At 33.5% G+C, this 21365-nt stretch overlaps 1 protein-coding gene across 4 annotated transcripts in view; it reads left to right on the top strand.

Moving 5' to 3' along the window:
* Positions 1 to 21365, top strand: part of TPR (translocated promoter region, nuclear basket protein) — a 61224-nt gene that overhangs the window by 18707 nt on the left and 21152 nt on the right. For all 4 annotated transcript variants that reach the window (XM_031937042.1, XM_031937043.1, XM_031937041.1 and 1 more), the window contains 21 exons: positions 321 to 484; positions 855 to 991; positions 1078 to 1226; positions 1683 to 1845; positions 4355 to 4489; positions 5243 to 5383; positions 5972 to 6140; positions 6650 to 6816; positions 7618 to 7770; positions 8289 to 8405; positions 10576 to 10779; positions 10895 to 11079; positions 11949 to 12096; positions 13381 to 13518; positions 13633 to 13764; positions 15705 to 15835; positions 16311 to 16521; positions 17999 to 18139; positions 18718 to 18916; positions 19846 to 20051; positions 20676 to 20737. In XM_031937042.1, coding sequence (XP_031792902.1) covers positions 321 to 484; positions 855 to 991; positions 1078 to 1226; positions 1683 to 1845; positions 4355 to 4489; positions 5243 to 5383; positions 5972 to 6140; positions 6650 to 6816; positions 7618 to 7770; positions 8289 to 8405; positions 10576 to 10779; positions 10895 to 11079; positions 11949 to 12096; positions 13381 to 13518; positions 13633 to 13764; positions 15705 to 15835; positions 16311 to 16521; positions 17999 to 18139; positions 18718 to 18916; positions 19846 to 20051; positions 20676 to 20737 — 3252 coding nt within the window. The remainder of the gene's footprint in view (positions 1 to 320; positions 485 to 854; positions 992 to 1077; positions 1227 to 1682; positions 1846 to 4354; positions 4490 to 5242; positions 5384 to 5971; positions 6141 to 6649; positions 6817 to 7617; positions 7771 to 8288; positions 8406 to 10575; positions 10780 to 10894; positions 11080 to 11948; positions 12097 to 13380; positions 13519 to 13632; positions 13765 to 15704; positions 15836 to 16310; positions 16522 to 17998; positions 18140 to 18717; positions 18917 to 19845; positions 20052 to 20675; positions 20738 to 21365) is intronic.

Below are 21365 nucleotides of genomic sequence, written 5' to 3'. Positions count from 1 at the left end.
AATCTTACCATTGTTTAAAGCCAGTTTCAAACATTTCTATGAAACAATTATCTTCCATTAAACTCTAATCATTTTGATTTGCACTTGATGCTGCATTTTCTTTCTATGAATGTATTTCATATCCCCCTATTACATATTAATGCTATAATAGATGTACTGTGTCTTATCTAGACCATGTCATCTTCACCCCCAGCACAAGAAGATAGGTATGATATTATATAGAGTATTATAACATAGAAGCCTGTAATAATTTCTGGTAGAACTATCAAAATTTTGTCAATGACATTTCTTTAAAGTATATAACTATATTTTTCTTGCAGAATTACTGAACTTCAAATTCAGCTTGAGAGTGCCCTCACTGAATTGGAACAACTTCGTGAATCCCGACACCATCAGATGCAACTTGTTGATTCAATAGTCCGTCAGCGTGACATGTATCGTATTTTGTTGTCGCAGACAACCGGAGTTGTTATTCCATTGCAAGGTAGACATTATTTAAACTTGCAAGTATTTGGGGAAAAAATAAATTTAATATATTTCTAAAGTCTTTATGTTAAGAAATGATCTCATTCTAACAAAAGAATTATATTTCTTGATTGTGTTTGCTTGTCATTCTTTTCTTTCAAAAAGTCATATGCTCCTAAGTGAGTCTTGTTAGCTTGACTCATATGGCGTCTCCATCTTTCTCTGAATAAAACAATGAAGGACACATGTAGTACCAAATTCTGCACTTGTCTAATTCAAATAACTAATGCCCATTTTATTATTTTTTTTTAAATGATGCAATAAATGCAGACATGCAGGAAATTAAAAACAACTCTGATAACTAGTGTGCTCATTTTGTTTTTATGAAGCTTCAAGCTTAGAGGAGATTTCCCTAGTGTCCACACCAAAGCATTCTTCAGGTGTGTCACAGACCATCTCCACTCCTGCTCCAGTTTCCACAGTTGAGTCAACAGAGGCAATAGAGGCCAAGGCTGCACTCAAGCAGGTATAACTCTTGTTTTTCTTTTTCTAGGGCATATTTTAAGAAGGAAAGTTTTCAGCATCATCCAATAATTTCTCTTTAATGTGTAGTTGCAGGAAATTTTTGAAAACTACAAAAAAGAAAAGGTAGAAAATGATAAAATTCAAAATGAACAAGTTGAGAAACTTCAGGAGCAAGTTACAGATTTACGGTCACAGAATACCAAGATTTCTACTCAACTAGATTTTGCTTCTAAACGGTAAATCTGTTTCTGTTTAAAATGGAAAAGCCATTTAATAATTTGCTTTTTTGTTTAGATTCACTAACATGACATGTCAGGTACTTTTCTATTTAATTAGAATCTGGTTTAAGTTCACTGTAACTATTTACAGGGTTGTTTGTTTTTTTAGCTAATCAGATTAAGGATTTGTTATATAAAAGTGAATAGTTTACTATTTTGGCATAAGGAAGTGTTTTTCCATTTCATATGAAATTTTTATTGCATGTATTCCATGCAATACTTTGGTCACTTAACTAGGTTACATTTAGGTTTTATTCAAGCCAAATTTGAGAGAAAAGTGTGACCCTTTGTACAGTATGGTACTTATTTCTGCATGCCATTTAAATAAAAGTTAACATTTTAAGAAGTCATTCTGCTTATTTTTTGAGCTTGTTAATATTCCAGTTATAATGTATTTTTGCTTTTTTTTGCAAGCTATGAAATGCTACAAGATAATGTCGAGGGATATCGTCGAGAAATTACATCTTTACATGAGAGAAACCAAAAACTCACTGCAACAACTCAAAAGCAGGAGCAGATCATCAATACAATGACTCAAGATCTAAGAGGAGCAAATGAGAAGTTGGCAGTTGCAGAAGTAAGATTAATTTTCCTTTTGTAGATTTTACCTAAAAGTGCTCTTGCTTTTTTTTTTTTTTTTTTAAATAAATGTCTTGTTTTTAATTTTTTAAATGTAAGTTTAACATAGATATAACTTAGATAGTTTTGGATCTTACAACTGGTTTGTGGATAGCAAGTAATCTTTACTATGCAGATTTTATATATCATTTGATCCTATAAATTAAAGGTAGAGACTGGGATTTGGTCATCTGTGCTTTCATAAGTAGAGGGCAGTTCTCAGTGTGGTCCTCAAGTTCAAAACTTTTCATAATAATAAGAAAACACCTTAGTTTCTAATCCTATAAACACTGATAGCTATAGCTCATATAACAAAAGCTTTTTGAGAAAGAGAGGTTTTCAGTAATTTCTAAAGAGGGCCTGAAACCAAACTATTGGACAGTTGTTAGTATAAGGAAACTCTCAGATACTTCCTCTATCAATGAACCCTCTCCAAAATTTAGAGACTTAAGAGAGTTCCCTGGAACAACACTAAGGAATTGAATGAATTACCAGTCACATAGCCAGTACTTGTCAAAGGTTTGGCTTGAATGTAGAGCTTCCTGGCCCTATGAATGGATCCTTATTCAGTGTACTGTACTGTTAATTGGAAATGGACATTTACTAGTATTCCAATAAGAGATAGAAAATTTAAGAATAAATCCAACTAATTATTAACAGCTAGCCATTACGTATAAACTATTATGTAAGTTTTGATTATCCAGACATACAATTAAGGAAATAGTAACATGTCATTTTGACTTTTATAGATCTTTACTTTGTTCAGATAATTTTTAAAAATCATTCCTTTAAGATGTATAAACTATCTGGTTCATCTAAATAGACTACAATGTGAAAAGGGACATTATGCCAGGAAGGCGGTGGGGGTGGGAATAGGGCAAATACCAAAAATAAACTTTTATTAAGCACTTAGTATGTACGAGACTCAGTACTGTAATCAATTGGGGTACAGGAGACAACATGTAAATACAAAGCAAACTATATACAGGATAAATAAGAATTAAAAAAGCAAAGGACTGGAATTAAGAGGGGTTAGAGAAGCCTTCTAATAGAAGATGGGATTTTGGTTGGGACTTGAAGGGAGCCAGGTAGGTCAGTAGTGAGAGCAAAGAAAGGATCCAAGGATAAAAGACAGCCAGCAAGAATTCCTAGAACTGAGACCTTGAGTCTTATTTGTAGACTAGCCAGGACTCTTATGTCACTAGATTGAAGACTATGTGTTAGGGAGTAGTAATAAGATGTAAAAAGACTTGGAAAAATAGGAGGAGCCTTTGTTATGAAGCAGTATCTTGTATTTGATCCTGGAGGCTATAAGAAGCTAGGGGTAGGAGGTGGATCAGACCTGTGCTTTAGGAAAATCACTTTAGTGGCTGATTGGAGTGAGGAGAAATTTGAGGCAGGCAAACCCATCAACAACTATAACAATAGCCCGTTGTTAAGATGATAAAGGCCTGAACTACAAACTTTCTATTGATAAAAATAGAGCTGGAAAGCTATTACCATGTTACATACTAGTCATAAAAACCCTACTTTATTCCTGTAAAAGGGAAGTGTTACCCCTCAAATTTGGACAAAGAACCAACCCAAAGCAATATAGACTTATCTTTATAATATTTTTGTTGCTTGTGCTCCCTATAGTAAGAATATAAGTAATTAAGTATTGTGATTTTAAAACCTCTGAGTTTCTCCTGGTCTCTTGGTATTCCAAGTTTATTGAATCCCATGGGTGAATGGAAAAGCATTTATTAAACACTATACTAAGTGCCAGCGCTCTCAAGAAGGTCACACTTTTGTTTCTCAGATAATGTGTGTGTGCATGCGTGTGTGCGCACACATGCGTCTAGAAAGAGTTCAGCTGCAGAACGGATGGAGAGTCTTGAAAATCCTCAGGGTTCAGTAGCGAGATGGATAGATGAAAGGCAGTTTCCATACTAAGCCCTGGTGGTGTTCTATCTAATAAGAATGGTTGTAATGGATGATCTATAGCTTACCCAAGTGATGGAAGGATCATGATAGGGTTAGCAGGTGAGGAGCCATAAAGAGTGACTTGCTAATAGCTAATAGCTCTCTCCTCCCCCAGCTCTACTCCCCATCTATTCTGAGAATTCTCAGCAGTTTGGAGGAAGGGATTAAGTAAAGTTATAAGAATGCGCTGCTGGCCTTGCCTCTCTCTGTGAATACACAGCCTGATGGAGTAGGGTCAGAGAAAGAGTTGGTAATCATAGCATCCCTAACTGATTGCCTTGGAAGAACTTAAATGTTGTCTAAGTTTATCATTATATTTGACTAGATATGAATCTAACTTTTTATTTGTTTATGATGATTGAAGAACTCTGCTTTTCCTGATACTTTAGCATCTTCTAAAATATCTAGTATATAATAGGCTTTCTATTAATGCTTGTTGGATTAAATATGTATTTGATTTTTATTTTTTCCCACAAAACTTTATCATTTTTTTTCCTTTTAAGGTAAGAGCAGAAAATTTGAAAAAGGAAAAGGAAATGTTGAAATTGTCAGAAGTTCGTCTCTCGCAACAGAGAGAATCTTTGTTAGCTGAACAAAGAGGACAAAACTTATTACTAACTAACCTGCAAACAATTCAGGTATTCAACTAAAGTGGAGGGTGGAGGAGGTATGATGTCTATACAAAAGAAATAGCAATTTCTATTTTTTGTTACTATATTAGAGGGAATTCTAGGGATTTTTGAATTTGGGCTTTTTGTTTTTTAAAATTTGATAACTATTTCAATAAAATTGGTTTAAAATCCTATTTTCTATGCATTTAAAAAATAAGACCAGATCCATATAAATCTTTTTCTATTGGCATAATTGCAAGATCTTGAAATTTTTGTAGACATTTTCCTCTGTAGTTATATACATAGTGCTTCACTTTGATAAACGTCTGAAAATAATTTCTTAGTGTCTGGGTAGTATGGAAATTAATCATGTTCAAGTAGACATATGTTGTATTTTTAAAAATACAGGCTTTCTCTTTGTAGTAGATAAAAAGAGCTTGTGTTGCTTAGTATATACTGATGGACAGTTTTGATCCATTCTCTCCTCACTGTTGCCCTCTTCTTCGAACCACTAGCTTTCTTCAGGTCTCAATTCAGGTACTATGTACGGACTTCTCTTCAGCTACTATCTCTCACTCTATCCCCCCAATTTACTTTTTTGTATTTTTGGTTATGTGTATATATTTTTTCTGCCAATAAACTTAAATTCCTTGAACTCAGGGACTGTTTTCATTATTATTTTTCTCTTTCCATTGCCTCACTTTTTATAGGTGCTGAATAAATTTGTTTTTTTTTTTTTTTTTAATTTTCTAAAATCCTATGACATTTCCTTTTCATAAGGGAATACTGGAGAGATCTGAAACAGAAACTAAGCAGAGACTTAATAACCAGATAGAAAAGCTTGAACGTGAAATATCTCAGCTAAAGAAGAAATTAGAAAATGAAGTAGAACAAAGACACACACTTACAAGAAATCAGGATGTGAGTATATTTGAAAAGATAATTGTGGTTGAATCTTGCCTAGTATGAACTTAGCCAACACACTTATTAGCCTCTATAGGCCTCTGACTGCAAATTATCTGATCTGTCTTAGTACATAATATTTCCCCATCTTCATGTATGAGCTTGTCATTGCCTAAGCTCCTCCTTCCTTCTTTCCTCATTGTCTTTATAAATGTTATTTTCCATGCTCTAGAAAGATCTCTCCTATTGTCTTTTAGGACCAGATGAGCTATCAATCTTTATGAAACCTTTACTTATTCCCCTTAAAATATAATTAGTCACTTACCTTTCATAACATTTTGTATGAATCTCCTTTTTGGCAGCTGTTATCATTTGTTTGGTCATTATCTGTATAGGTGTTTTATTTTCCCTGTGGAAGGTTGTAAACTCCTTGAGAGCAAGGTCTTATCTTGTTTCATCTTTATACTGTTGTTATCTAGGACAATTTTATTTTGAGTTTATTTTTAATGTTTTCCATCAGCCATGTTTAAAACACCATGGGAAAGAAAATTTTGGCTTAAATTTCTGGTTTAAAGTAGAAATATTCTTGAAATTCATCTTTTGTAGGTTCATCTTTTAGATACAAAGAGACAGCTAGAGACTGAAATAAACCGTCACCTTAATACAAAAGAATTACTAAAAAATGCTCAAAAGGAAGCTGCTACATTGAAACAACAACTCAATAATGTTGAAGCCCAGCTTGCTTCCCAGTCAGCACAGAGAGCTCCTGGAAAAGGTAAACTATTTAAGTTTATTGTCTGTGCTATAATTTGTCTTACAAAAAGTACATTATAGACTGATCAGTTTTAAGTAAGAGAAGAGGCACTTATTAGAATTTATGGAGCATTACATTGCTAGTTTTAATCACTGAGTACTTTTCTTCCCAGCATAAAAAATCAGGACAAAATATATTGTTTACTCTTGACCCATTAGATATTCCTTAGTAAGTTGAATATTGGTCTATAAAGTGTCACGAGCAGGTAATCATAATATGCTTCAATTGTTTAACTGTTGAAAATATTCAATACAACATCAGAAGTCTTCCAATTCAGCAGCCTCGTTTTACATATGAGAAAATTAAAGCCCAGAGTGTAAGCTTCTGAGATTTAATTATTGTTTCTCTATAGGTGTTACTAGCTTATAACTGTGACCACATACTTGACATATAAAACACCTTGAATTGAATGGTGTCCCAAAATATCTATAAATAACATGTTGCTTATTTTTGTTTAAATATTATTTCAGGTCAGCCTAATACTAAAGAAGACATAGATGATCTGATCAGTCAACTAAGGCAAGCTGAAGAGCAGATTAATGATCTGAAAGAAAGACTCAAGACAACATCTAGTAATGTAGAACAGTATCGAGCTATGGTTCTTAGCTTAGAAGAATCCCTAAACAAGGAAAAACAAGTAAGCAATATAATGTGGAGCACATGGGAACTTAATGTATTTAATAGCAGGCTTTGATTTTTCATTCAACCTTGAGTTATTTTTCAGTATTGAACATTTTCAATTAGTATTTCATCCTATTAATCGTTTTAGTAGTGTCATATCAGTGTGTGTATATACGTGTATATGTATATTCCCATTTTAGTTACAGGTTAGACGGATTATACTTTACAAGTTGAATACTTAGTTTTTCAAGTCTGTCTCTGACATGCTATAACTGTAATCCTGGATACATATGAGTCACTTAATCTGTGACCTAGCCATCTCCTAAAACTGTAAGTTACTCCTCAATATATTCTATAAGTGCTTGTATGCTCAGTTTAACTCGCACATTTATTTAGTACCTACTGTGAGCCAGACATTGTTCTGTGATGTGGAAATCTCAGAAACTATTAACAATTCTTACCTTCAAGGTAACTATATAGAAACTTTAAAAGAAAATAGCTACAAAATTGCAAGATGTGGAAATAGACATAATAAGAGAAATAGGGTTGAGTGGGATAGAGACATAAGGAACGCTGGAGCTGATATTTTAGAGCATTGAGGGAGAAATTATTGGTTAGGAATGGGATTTCAGATATTGTCAGTTTTAGGACTAAAGATTATAAGAATTTTTTATGGAGCCATAAGGTAAGTAAATTGTCACATCCTTCACCTTCACAATGGTAATGTTGATTTTTGTCTCAAAGTTTCAGGTCTGGTAAAATTTAAATTATTTGTACAGTTTGTTTTTGGATTCTAAATTTGTTTTCTTATGGCAAGGTGACAGAAGAGGTACGTAAAAATATTGAAGCCCGTTTAAAAGACTCAGCTGAGTATCAGGCACAACTGGAAAAAAAATTAATGGAAGCAGAGAAGGAAAAACAAGAACTTCAGGATGAAAAGCGCAGAGCTCTTGAAAGTATGGAGCAGCAGGTAAGTTTAATCCCTTGCCTGCCAGCCTGTTTCTTTTATAAGTAATTGAGGTTTCTTATTTTCTTTTTTTTAACAAGCTTTCAAGATAACAAGTTTTGTTAGCTGCTTATTCCACTTCTGCAGTTTTCATGCTTGTACATAGAAACTGTCTGCCCAGCTCTTTGGTTTTAGCCCTTGTTTATGACAATCAAGACTTAATAATTGCTTCCTATAGCTTTACACCAAAGGTATCATATGTGAACATTATCTGCCAGCAATACTGAGAGCCCAAACCAGAAAATGTAATTGGAAATAATTAACAAAATGAATAAAAATACATTAGAACATAAAAGATGTTAATATGCAGTTTTTCCAAGCCAATATGCAACCTTCTTAGGGATCTTAGGCCATCTTTGATGACCCCATTTCTTTTTCTAATTAAAACCATTGCTTTATACTGCAAAAGTTTTTAAAATTTTGTTTTTGTAATGTTAAACCAAATATACAGTTAATTTGGACTTTTTTCTTTTTTGTTGTAGCTATCTGAATTAAAGAAGACTCTCTCTAATGTTCAAAATGAAGTTCAAGAAGCTCTTCAGAGAGCAAGCACAGCTTTGAGTAATGAGCAGCAAGCCAGACGTGATTGTCAGGAGCAGGTAAGTATTTGTGGTTTTTAAAATGGTTACTTCAGATCTTTGATATTCAAAAGAAAATCTGACCATAGTTTTGTGATTGCCAGCTAGACTAATTAATAGATTATTTGCACTTCTGGAAGCTAACTTGGTAGAAATATAGTAAATCACCATAATTCATATTTACCTCCACCCAAACATAAAAGAGTACTCCAGTATAAATCCTGGATCAGCAAAAAGATGGGGTTAAACAATCTCTTAACCCAGGAAATCTGGAAGATATCAGAAAAAGTCTATCTCACTTGGGAGCACAGTCCAGAACAGGAAGTGTCCCAGCTATCCAATGGGATATCTTGAACCCCATTGCAGTGGAGTAGACAGATGCCAACACAAGGATCTGCCACATGCCTTATTTAGCATATCCAGGAAACAAACAGAACCAGCTCTGAGAACTATGATGTGTTTCATCTTAGCCCTAGGCAAACAGATAGACACTTGCAGCCAGATACCAACATGCTTAAGTGTAGCTTAAGTGTATTAGAAAAATTAGATTAGACATAAAGGATGACATCATAAGCAATTAAAAGGGAAAAGAATAGTCTACTTGTCAGATCTATGGAGAAGGAAAGAATTCATGATGAAACAAGATACAGAGCATTAAGAAATACAAATTAGATATTTTTCATTATATTAAATTTGAAAACTTTTACACAAAATCAATAGAACCAAGATTAGAAGGAAAACAAGAAGTTGGGAAATTTATCTTTACAACAAGTGTCTGATAAACACATCATTTCTCAAATATATAGAGAGAACTGAGTCAAATTTATAAAAATACAAGCCCTTCCTCTGCTCATTTCACTTAGCATCAGTTCATGTAAGTCTCACCAAGCCTCTCTGTATTCCTCCTGCTGGTCATTTCTTAACAGAAAAATAATATTCCATAACATTCATATACCACAATTTACTCAACCATTCTCCAGTTGATGGGCATCCATTCCTTTTCTAGTTTCTAGCCACTACAAACAGGGCTGCCACAAACATTTTTTATCCAGCAATTCTGGAGAGCAATTTGGAACTGTGCCCTAGGGGCAACCAAACTATGCATATTCTAATCCAGCAATAGATTTGAATCCCAAAGAGATCATTTAAAAAGTGAAAAAGACCAAACATAAAAAGATCAGAGCATACATTTTTCACTTTATTCTTTTTCATGTTTTTTTCTCTTTTGATCTATTTCTTTCATAATTGTGACTGATATGGAAATATGTTTTACATGATAAGCACATGTACAAACTATATCAAACTGCCAACCATCTTTGGGAGAGAGGAAGAAAGAAAAATTTGGAACTCAAATTCCTGTAAAATTTAATGCTAAAAATTGTCTTGACATGTAATTGGGAAAAATACTATTTAAAAAATAAATTTGTTACTCATTTCCCAGAATGTATGTCTCTTGAAGGTTTTCATTGGTCTCATGAGTTAATCATATGATTTCTGTTGGGGTGGTTTTTTTTTGTTTGGGTTTTTTTTTTTTTTTTTTTTGGATACAGTCAATCATATTGATAATTTTCCTAACAATAAACTAGTCCTGCATTCCTGGTAATAAATTCCACCTGGTCATGATATATGATCTTTTTGATATATTGCTATAATCTCTTTACTAGTATTTCATTTTAAAATTTTGTATTAATATTTATTTAGGGAAATGGAGCTATAGTGTTGTTTTTTTTTATATATTTTAGCTGTTTCCTGCTTTAAGCATCAGTACCATATTTGTATTGTAAAAGGAATTTGGTGGGACTCCACCATTTTTCCAAATAGATTACATAGTATTAGAATTAATTTGTTTTTAAATGCTTAGTAAAATTCACTTGTGAATCCATTTAAATAAAAATAGTTAAATGGGAAACCATAAAAATATTTAGTAGCATCAACATTCTTTCTAAGGAAAAGGTGGCTAAGATGGCCATACCCCAAGATTCCCCTCCTCATTATAACTCTTCAGATATGAATGAGCAGATGTGGTTGATGTGTAGAATTATAGGACCATTGAATGCTGGAGCTAGAAGACACCTTCAAGATTATCTGGCTTAAACCCATCATTTCAGACAAAAGGGACCAATTTCCCAGGAGCTGAAGGAACTTAATATCATAGATAATTCTGTCTCTCTTTTTTTTTTATTTGTTACAGGCTAAAATAGCAATAGAGGCTCAGAATAAATATGAACGGGAACTGATGCTACATGCTGCTGATGTGGAAGCTTTGCAGGCTGCTAAAGAACAAGTCTCTAAAAATTTACTAGTGCGTCAGCAGTTGGAAGAAACGGCTCAGAAAGCAGAATCACAGTTGTTGGAATGCAAAGCCTCTTGGGAGGAAAGAGAGAGAATGTTAAAGGTACATTCATTTGTAGATGTAAAAATATTGAATATTTTTTTTAAGGCTTTTAAAAAAATTATCATTGTCAATAAACTAAAAAAAAGGCAATTGATAACACATTTTTGATTTGCAGGATGAAGCTGCCAAGTGTGTGTCTCGCTGTGAAGACTTAGAGAAACAAAATACATTACTTCATGATCAGATTGAAAAATTAAGTGACAAGGTTGTGACTTCTATGAAAGAAGGTGTGCAAGGGTCATTAAATGTTTCTCTAAATGAAGAAGGCAAGTCTCAAGAACAAATCTTAGAAATTCTCAGGTAAATGAAATATATTCAAGCTAATTTGCTTGTGTGCCTTGTAAGAAATACTTTTTTCAGAGTTTAAATTGTTTTAGTTCTTTCTCTTTTCTATGCATTTTAAATAAAATATGGGAATTTAAAGGAGGGGATTTTGTGATACTCTTTAATGCTTTTCTATCTATAGATTAGTTTACTGTAGCTAACAAATTAGTTTCATACTCTCATGCTAAGATTCATTTCTCTTAAATTATTTATAAGCAAAATGGTTACCACCCATTTTTGTCAGGATTTGGGGGCTAAGGTAAATGCTGTTTTTAGGTTCTGACCTGAAGTGAAAATTTAGGGATCTTCAGCCTAACATATTATTTTTAGTATTTATTCACATTCAAAGGAGAACATTACTTAGTGGATAAAGACTCAAAAGAAGCCCCACCTTATTTCTAATATCTACTGACTTTGTCACATTATCATCTTGTACTGAAGGCAACTCTTTTATGAGTTACAAACTTGGATTCATTGATAGAGGGAGTTCTTAGTATCCGTGAAATTACAGGCCCAGTTCCTGTAACTCTGCAGAGCATCTATTTTTTTCACTGGGATGTTAAACATATGTTGTAAAGGGTCATACTTCACATATGAGTTGGCAGGATCTAGATTTATCCATGAATCTTTGATATAAAAGGAAAAAAGTTAAATGGTTTGGCACTATTTTAAACATTTTTGGTCACTTTCTGTATGGTAATTAAGTTTTATATTCATTTTTATCTTGTCCTTAAAAATTTGAAAAAGAATTGTCAGCATTGGAAGTTTTAAGCTATATTGTTTTCAGGTGAAATCTATGAAGGCAGGCATTTTATAAATAATATTAAATGTTTTTCTTGCTGCAGGTTTATACGGCGAGAAAAAGAAATTGCAGAAACCAGGTTTGAAGTAGCCCAGGTAGAAAGTTTGCGTTACAGACAACGGGTAGAGCTCCTAGAGAGAGAGCTTCAGGAGCTGCAGGATAGTCTAAATGCTGAGAGGGAGAAAGTCCAGGTATATGTCTTTAGTGATTTGGTTGTGTTGTTTTTTTTTTTAATATTACTTTGTAAATAAGATTATCATCTTCTACCACATCTCACCACTCCCTAAATTCTTTACTAGAACTGTCATTTTACTTCTTAAATTAGTTGTTCTTTGGCATATAATCACATGGATTCTTTCCTTTTAAATTTTAAAAGAAACCATTACCTATTCTTGTACCAGTCACAAACTTGGATGAATGCATACATAATTAGAAATATAAATGATATGTTGTTGTTGTTTAAAGACTCTTTTAAAAGGTTAATTGTTTTTCACTATCATGCTAATTCAGTTAGGAATGACCGTATTCCTATAGAGTCACATTAACCTCTGTGTTCCCATCATCTATAAATCTTCCCAAGGCAACTCATTTCCATTTTTGAACAGCTGTAATTGTTAGAAAGTTTTTTTTTTTCTTACATCAAACCTAAATTTGATTTGTTATTTTGCCAGTTTCACAGGGTCATACAGCACATTCTCAGGATTCCCTTTTCTGACCTGTATTTACACTGACAGGTTGAATCCCCAGAGTGTTTGTTATTTCTCCCTTCAAGGTTCTAGAGAACTCTAAAAATCCCAGGATTTTTCTAGTACTAAATCCAATAAGACCCCCACTAATGTGCTGCATCCAGTGCTATGGGGCAAATAGGTGGCACAAGGGATAGAACTTGGGGCTTAGAATCAGAAAGATTCACCTTCATGAGTTCAAATCCACTTTCAGATACTAGCTGTGTGACCCTGGGAAAGTCACTTAACCATGTTTTTCTCAGTTTCCTCATCTATAACATGAGCTGGAGAAATGGCAAACCACTCCAGTATCTCTGCCAAGAAAATCCCAAAATGCAATTACAAAAGAGACAAAACCGAATGACTCAACAACATAAAGTGATACAAAACAATCCTTCCCCAAATCAGGGGCACATAAAAATATATGTGTATCTAGTCCAGGGGAAAGTAGATTCAAGCTTAGTCCATAAGATGTGGTGAAGGAGGTCACTCACAGCCCCTACAAGTCTTTTCCTCTCTTTTGGTGGGAAATCTCATAAAATTCCTCATGAATGTAATAAAACTTTCTGCTCTTAATCATTGCTTTCTTGGACATTTTGCATCTGAATAGGAATAAATAGATAATATATATACCAATGCTCAACTCTTCCCTTTCCTACCTTGTTCTCCCAAGCAAAAGATGCCTATAATTTTGTGGGTTTTTTGTTAATGTTTTTATTTTTTATTATTATTATTTTTTTATATCTTTAGGTAACTGCAAAAACAATGGCTCAGCATGAAGAACTGATGAAAAAAACTGAAACAATGAATGTAGTTATAGAAACCAACAAAATGCTGAGGGAAGAAAAAGAAAGGCTGGAACAAGAACTACAACAGATGCAAGCAAAGGTTTGTAACTTGTTAATTCAGGAATGAAAGAAGCAGGAGAAGAAGCATGTTTTCTAAATGTTATTTTCGTTTATGTCAGCCAAAATAGTAGTGATAGGATGTTTTGTTCTCCAGGTCAGGAAACTGGAATTAGATATCTTGCCATTACAAGAATCAAATGCTGAACTGAGTGAGAAAAGTGGTATGTTGCAAGCAGAAAAGAAGTTGCTAGAAGAAGATATCAAACGCTGGAAAGCACGAAACCAGGTAATCAAGTTCCTAATTTACAAAATTTGTCAGCAAATAATTTAGGGAATTAAAACTAACTTTTGAGAAGTAGTATGGCCTAGGGAATAGAAAACTAGTCTCAAAGTTAGGACAACTCACTTCTGATACATACTATATGATTTGGTCAAATTATTTTTCTGTGGCAAGAAACTCTAAGAAAAGAGGTGTCAAACTTTCAGCCTGTAGGTTCAAGTGATTCCTGAATGCAAGGAAACAGATTCAAGTGTGATTGGGAGATTTTAAACAACATAAATAAAAATACAGTATAACAGAAATCGTATCAATTTGAAGTTAAGTTTTCTAAGTCAGTATGCAACCTACAGACATCCTTTTTTATTTGAATTTGATTTACAGTCTAAAAAGCCTCTTACATTGCCAAGCTTAAATTACAGAATTTTGTTGGTACTGTAAGTGTCAAACAAGAACTTGGCTGTATTAATGAAATCCCTGGTCCATCCCCTCAGACTGCCCACCTCTCCTCTTCACTCTCCCCCAACCCCAAAAAGCTATTTTAATGGAGCTATTTTAATTGTAAAGCAATAATGAAAAATATTTCTGTTGCACACTTATACACATTATTATATACATACATATATACATATACACACACACACAGACATATATATGTATATTCATTATTTATAATGATGCAGATTTGCGTATATGTCAGATTAACAAGTCCTTTCCTTCAAATTTAGCCTCCACTTTTTTCTTCCAGCTTTTAACCCAGGTGTTATTGATATTTCTCATTTCTCAACATGTCTTTTGTTTTTAGTTCATGAAATACATATGTAAATAGGTTCAAGGCACTGTGTACAGGAATGCAAGGCTAAATAAACTACAATTTCTACATGATTAACTGGGCAGATAGATATAAAGAGTTTAAGAACTGATAGGTGTTAAAATTTTTTTGAGAATACTGAATAGGATGATATTCGTACTTTAGTTTTTCATATTTTGTTTCCTTTGGTCCCCACATCCTGAGTGAGGTAGGTAAGTCAGGAAGTTATTTCCAGTTTGTAAATCAGACAATGGAGGTATAGAGGAAATTAGGATTGTTCAAAGTCTCAATCTAAGGAGTTGCCACTCATCCTGTATTTCTGATTCCAATTCTAATGCTTTTTTTTTCAGTATCATATAATGCTGTTTATCTGAAACTAATAATAATCTTAGAGGTTACCCAATTCTATTCCCTCATTTTACTGATTTAGAAACAAGTCTTAGAGAATTACCTGACTTGGCCAAGGTTACACAGATATTAAACAATAAAAGTGGAATTATTATCAGGCTCAGTACTTTGGGAGTGAGACTTTCCCTTTCTCTCACTCAAAGCAATTTCCTAATATCTTCTTGTATCTTTTCTTTCTTTCTAGCCTAGTTTAGGCTTTCATTACTTCTTATCAAAACTATTGTAATACCCTCTCAACTGGCTTTTTTTTCCAGTCTTTCCCATCTGTAATACATTCTTCACAGTACTTCCTATGTAGTCTTTCACATGGATTACTCTGATTCCCTTTCATGTCATATGCTAAGTGACTCAGTAAATAAAACACTGAGCCTGGAGTCAGGAAGATGTAAGTTCACATCTGGTCTCAAACACTTGACATTTACTTGCAGTGTGACCTTAGACAAGTCACTTAATCTCAATTGCCTTGCAAAAACAAAAACAAAAAATAGACATGAGACATTTACTGATCTCACCCAGCTGCTAGTCCCTCTGTCAAAATTATCTCATATATATATTTCAATTTTACATATGTGTACATCATGTCTCTCAGTAAACAAAAGCTTCAGGACAGGGATAGTTTGATTTTTGTCGAAGAAAATAAAGTGTTAATATTACATAATAGCCACTTATTAAAGTGACCCTTTTCTTGGTAAAAAATAGACCATGATTTTGAGTTTTGTTCTTTTTTCAGCATCTTGCAAGCCAGCAAAAAGAGCCAGATTTGGAAGAATGTCGAAAGCTCCTTTCAGAGAAGGAAGTAAATACTAAACGCATTCAACAGTTGACTGAAGAAACTGGAAGACTTAAAGCAGAAATTGCAAGGTATAGCAGAAAGAAATTCTAAGTTTAACCTGTTATTTGAAAGCAATTTCACAATGAATTATGCCACTAACTCTCCATTCTCTAGGAACTCTTTGCCAACAATACATCTTTCTAAAGAGAAAGTAAAAGCACAAGACCTCCACTGTGTTATGGCTTTCCTCATCATTTTCAGTATAATGCTAAGCAATGTTATGCCTTCATGTCTTCTTTTAGTATTACACCCTCTTTTTGTATCCTAAAATATATAATAGTTAATGATTACTGCTGTTATATACTTACTATATAATATTCCTTGAGCTACAAATAAAGCACATTATTTTTAAAAGGACATTTATGTTTTAACTATTACACTTAGACTAAAATTGTGTAATAGAAAAATGTGAAAAATTTAAATAAGCTTGTTTAATACTGCTTTTATCTTTTTCTCAACAAGATATATATGGCTTTTGTTATTTATTTATTTTTTCCCATTTAGGTCAAATGCATCTTTGACCACTAGCCAAAATTTAATTCAGAACCTAAGGGAAGAATTAAATAAAATGAGAACTGAAAAGGAAACTCTCCAGAAGGACTTAGAAGCCAAAGTAGCTGATATACAAGAAAAAGTCAAAACTATTACTCAAGTCAAGAAAATTGGAAGAAGATATAAGACTCAATATGAAGAGCTTAAAGCACAACATGATAAGGTAAAGTTTCAGTTAGTTTAAAAAATATATGAAATTGAATCTTACTCAGTTTGATGTAATTATTCTTCTGTAATTTTTATGTATTACTGATTGAAATACATGGATTAGTCACTTTTAAATTCTGGACTTTGGCTGGCTTAGAGAGCTACTCTGTTGTCTCTTGATGGTCAGAGATGAGGGCTAACATTTTGCCTGGAAGGGCTCACCGATTATTTATAGGAAATAAAGGCAGAGAGTACCTGGAGCTAGAAATATTGTGCCTATTGCTACTTGGGTGTGTCCATAAGCTCCTCCCACAGATTTTCCTTCCCTGGAGGAAGGGCTTTGGGCTGATGTTAGAACCCTTCCTGGGTCCTGAAAACATCCTAAACCAGTCCAGTAATATATCATGCCTTATAGTCTATAGTCACTAGCTCCTTCTGGATTGCTACAGTGCTCCATGGGCCTTCTTAGACTTGATGAGCTCCATGCTTTCGCTTTTGGGTTCAGTTTACCTACCCTAGATTATGCTTTTTCTGGTGTATGACATATGCCTGGTTTGTATCACTACGGTTATGCCATCAATTTGGACCTCGCTATACCTAACTACCAAAAGGCTACAAAACCACAACAAAAAAGAGATACTGACTTCATGACTAAATCGGATTTGCCAAACCCCTAATTGAATTTTGATCTCATCCAGGATCCCATACCATCTGAAGCATGATGGCAGTGTCCATGCAGATAATTCAGTCTGTGTTTGATGGTGTTTAACTTTGTGTCCTTAATATCTTCCCCTCAAATCTCTACCCTATCTCCTCTTGCTTTCTACATACAAAGACTGTCCCTGTACCCTCTTTTTCCATGGAAGAGTTGCTTCCAGGATGCTTAGGCAGGGCTCTACTCCTCAGAATTAATTGTTTCTGGAGTAACCTGCTTATTCCATCCTTTTCCTCTACACTAGAAGCTGGGATAAAAATTGCCTAATATGAATGGGGACAGCCTAATGAATGCTATTCAGTAAAAAAAAAAAAAAAAAAAAAAAAAAAGGAATATATGCTTTAAAAAATAGTTTGAGATTTTTAGTTGAAAATACAAACTTGAATGGATTAGGAAGTTTTTTGAATAATGACCTAAAGAATCATAATTCAAAAGTACAAATAATGTTTCAAACAGGAGTTTTGAAAGCATTTGTTGTTTTCCCACTTGTAGAACTTTGTAAATTTAATTGTAGTATACACATCCAAATAAGTCTCTATAGATAGTCACGTATAAACAACTGTTAAGAATTGTAATCTAGTTTAATATGTTACCTTATGAAACAAGAACATAATCTGGGTATGCCTCTCATTATGTTTTTTTTAATCTTCTTTGTATCTGAATTGCTTCTGAGACTTCGTTTTTAAACCTCAAGGTCAGGAAGCATAGACATATTCCCTATACCATGTACTGTATTCTGTGCACTGCTGACATTTAATAAATAATGTCATAATCTTAGGTAATGGAGACTTCTCAGTCTTCTGGAGAACTACTGGAACAACAAGTATCTGTCCATGAAGTGCAAGAGCTCAAAGAAACTCTGAATCAAGCTGAAATAAAAACGAAATCTCTAGAAAACCAAATCGAGAACCTTCAGAAGGTAAGTTTCAGAGATTAGTAAAATAGTTATATTTTAACTATAGTCCCAATTCTGCCTGACAATATAAGGAGTATGTGGTGGTTATGAGTACAGCGGAGACAGTAATTTATCTCAGTTTTTGTTGTCTTATTTCATAAGGTAGTGAAGTATTATAGAATTATTAAATTTTAGATTTAAATGAAACCCTTTAAGGAGCATCTAGTTCAGCCTTTTCATTTTACAAATAAGGAAACTGAGGTCTCGAGAAAGAAAATAATTCCCTTGCCCAAAGTCACAAAGGTGGGGTTGGTCTGGGATTGGTTGGCTCCAGATCCAGTTCACTTTTCACTTACTGTACTCCACTACATAACAATGTATATTTGCATAATTACTTAAATTATTTTATATACAGATAGACATTTACACCAAACTATCATTTACTTGGTGTATTGACACATTTATTTTAAATAATTACAGTTTGTATTGATTATAAGATTTATAATTCTCTATTAAAGTTTGGTAATTTTGTTTGATAACTCATCTTATTTTTCTCTAGCTGGCTATTTTTATTTAAGGTTCTTTTTTTTTTCTTTCCTTAGACAGTATCTGAAAAAGAGGCTGAAGCTAGAAGTCTTCAGGAGCAGATAACGCAACTTCAGTCTGAACTGTCACGTCTTCATCAAGATCTCCAAGACAGAACTACACAGGAGGAGCAGCTGCGACAACATATGACGGAAAAAGAAGACAAAACCAGAAAGGCTCTTGTTGCAGCCAAAGCAAAGCTGGCACATTTAGCTGGTAAAGACATCCCTCTATTTATTGAAGCTTGAAATTTATAATAATTACAGCAAAGCTCTATGCACATTTTGCCAGTATGCAGCTTAGATATTTGAAGTGGCAATTAGAGCTGAGGAAATAGAAGATAAAGTGATTTTTTAACTATCCCCACTTGCAAAAACTTAATTAGAATGTCACATGTACAGAATTGATAGTGCTTCACACATAGTACTTTCTGAATAAATGTTGTATTAATATCTGAAGATTTCGACTCAGAGAAATTTAGGTTTTTAAATGATAAACTAGTTATGTGATTCCTCACTTCTGAAGATTGTGTTGTATAGAGAGTGGCAAGAATTTAAATTTATATCTTAATCTCACCATTTACAAAGTGCAGTTGCCACTGGCCATCTCGTACTGCTAAACAGCTCTTTCCATTATGATGAAGACATCTAATTATATTATCTAGCCAACATTTCTTCATCTTTTCCACAAGAATGGTGAGTGATAGTTTGTCAAAGATAGGTCATACCAGATAGATGTAGATAGGTAGGTAGATTGATAGATTGTTTCATTGAAAACTGAGTTTTTTGGCTTATGAAAATGGATTGCCATTTTTGCCTAGTAGTAGTAGTAATAAGTAGCATTTTATGGTTTACAAAATATTTTACAATATCGCCTCATTTAATCCTCCCAACAACTCTGGTAGGGCAGATGCTATTTTTATCTCTGTTGTGTAGATGAAGAAATTAAGGTAGAAATGACTTGCTCAGTCTCACGGAGTTATTGATTATCTGAAGTCATATTCAAACCCAAGTCTTTTTGGTTCCAGACACACTGCTTTAATCATTATATAACCAAATTTCCTAATTGAATTCTGCCAATCATTTTAATGTTCTTCATTTCTATCCTTTTGAGACAAAAATTATAACATGGTATTGTTTGTTCAGGTGTCAAAGATCAGCTAACTAAAGAAAACGAAGAGCTTAAACAAAGAAATGGTGCATTAGATCAACAGAAGGATGAGCTGGATGTCCGTATGACTGCTCTTAAATCACAGTATGAAGGTCGAATTAGCCGCTTGGAACGAGAACTCAGGGAACAGCAAGAAAGACATCTTGAGCAAAGAGATGAGCCTCAGGAAACTACTAGCAAGGTAATTGGTAACTCAGTTATTTTCTTTGCATTTAATCTTATAACCCGTTTTTGTCTTCTTTTTTTGTGTGTCATGGTGTAGTGGGAAAGAGACTATATTTAGTCATAAATAAGACCCTGATTTTGATTCTAGCACCATTATTTACTATCTGACCATAGACAAATCTCTTAAACCCTCCAGCCTTAAATCAGGGTTAATAATACTTATGACTGCCTATCTCATTCTTATAAGGATTATATGTAAACAATAAAATGCTGTTTCCCTATGAACTGTTATATTTTTCATCTACATTTAACTGTATGTTACATATCCTCCCATGTTACAGATTATTACTTCTTAAATGTGTATTCCCCTAGCATAGTAGATTGCACATTACAGTTCCCTGTAATGAATTTCAATAAATCATTTTTTTAATTTTAAAAATTTTAATGAAAATATCCATGATTTCCCCCCCATCTTATTTCCTGTCACTCTGTTAAGACTTTGAGCAATTTGTATATAACTTCTTAAAGATTACCAGTAGTAGTTTTTAGAGCTTTGGGCAGTAGGCCTGGATTTTTTTGTTTTGTTTTGGGTATTTTAGAGGGATTACATATTCATCTACACAAACTTGTATTTTAATAGGTCCCTGAACAACAAAGACAGATCACCCTCAAAACAACTCCAGCTTCAGGTGAAAGAGGAATGTGAGTTTATTTTTCTATTTCTAAATTATTTTCATAATCTAGATGACTTCTGGGAAATATGGGAAGTTTCAGGAAGAAAATGCTGTACTGTGTCTCTTTTTAAAGAATACTTTTTTTGTTTTTTTCCTGACATATGCTTTGAATGGCTTGCCTGCTGTGTCCCAAGTTCTTGGGGGGTTTTTTGGGTTTGTTTTTTGTTTTCATTGTTCATTTTATTCCTATTGCAGCATCAGGAAGAGAAATTCTTGGGCATTAAGATTTTTGTACCAATATTCTAGTAGCTTGTACTTTCTTAATTTCTTTCTAACAAAGATGGGCTGCTATTCATCTTTTAAAAAAAAAAATAGGGGGCAGTAACAACAATGAGTAAAATAGAAGAGATCTGACATGTGTAACACTAGCAAGCAAAAAGCCATTCAGGTCTTTTTGACTCTAGGACCAGTATACTAGGCCACTCAGCTGCCCTGTGCCCTTTTGACTTAAAATTTTTGTTAAAAGAACATAATTGAACTTTATTTATTTATTTTCTTAGTTCTTCAATGAATTTTAAAATTCTCCTGTTAATTCTCTCCCTTTTCCCATTTCCAATCTTGGATACAGTGATTCCTGAGTCAGTAGAAATAGGTTG

The sequence above is a fragment of the Sarcophilus harrisii genome, chromosome 4, assembly GCF_902635505.1.
Source record: "Sarcophilus harrisii chromosome 4, mSarHar1.11, whole genome shotgun sequence".
Lineage (NCBI taxonomy): Eukaryota > Metazoa > Chordata > Mammalia > Dasyuromorphia > Dasyuridae > Sarcophilus > Sarcophilus harrisii.
This window is presented reverse-complemented; position numbering and strand designations above follow the sequence as displayed.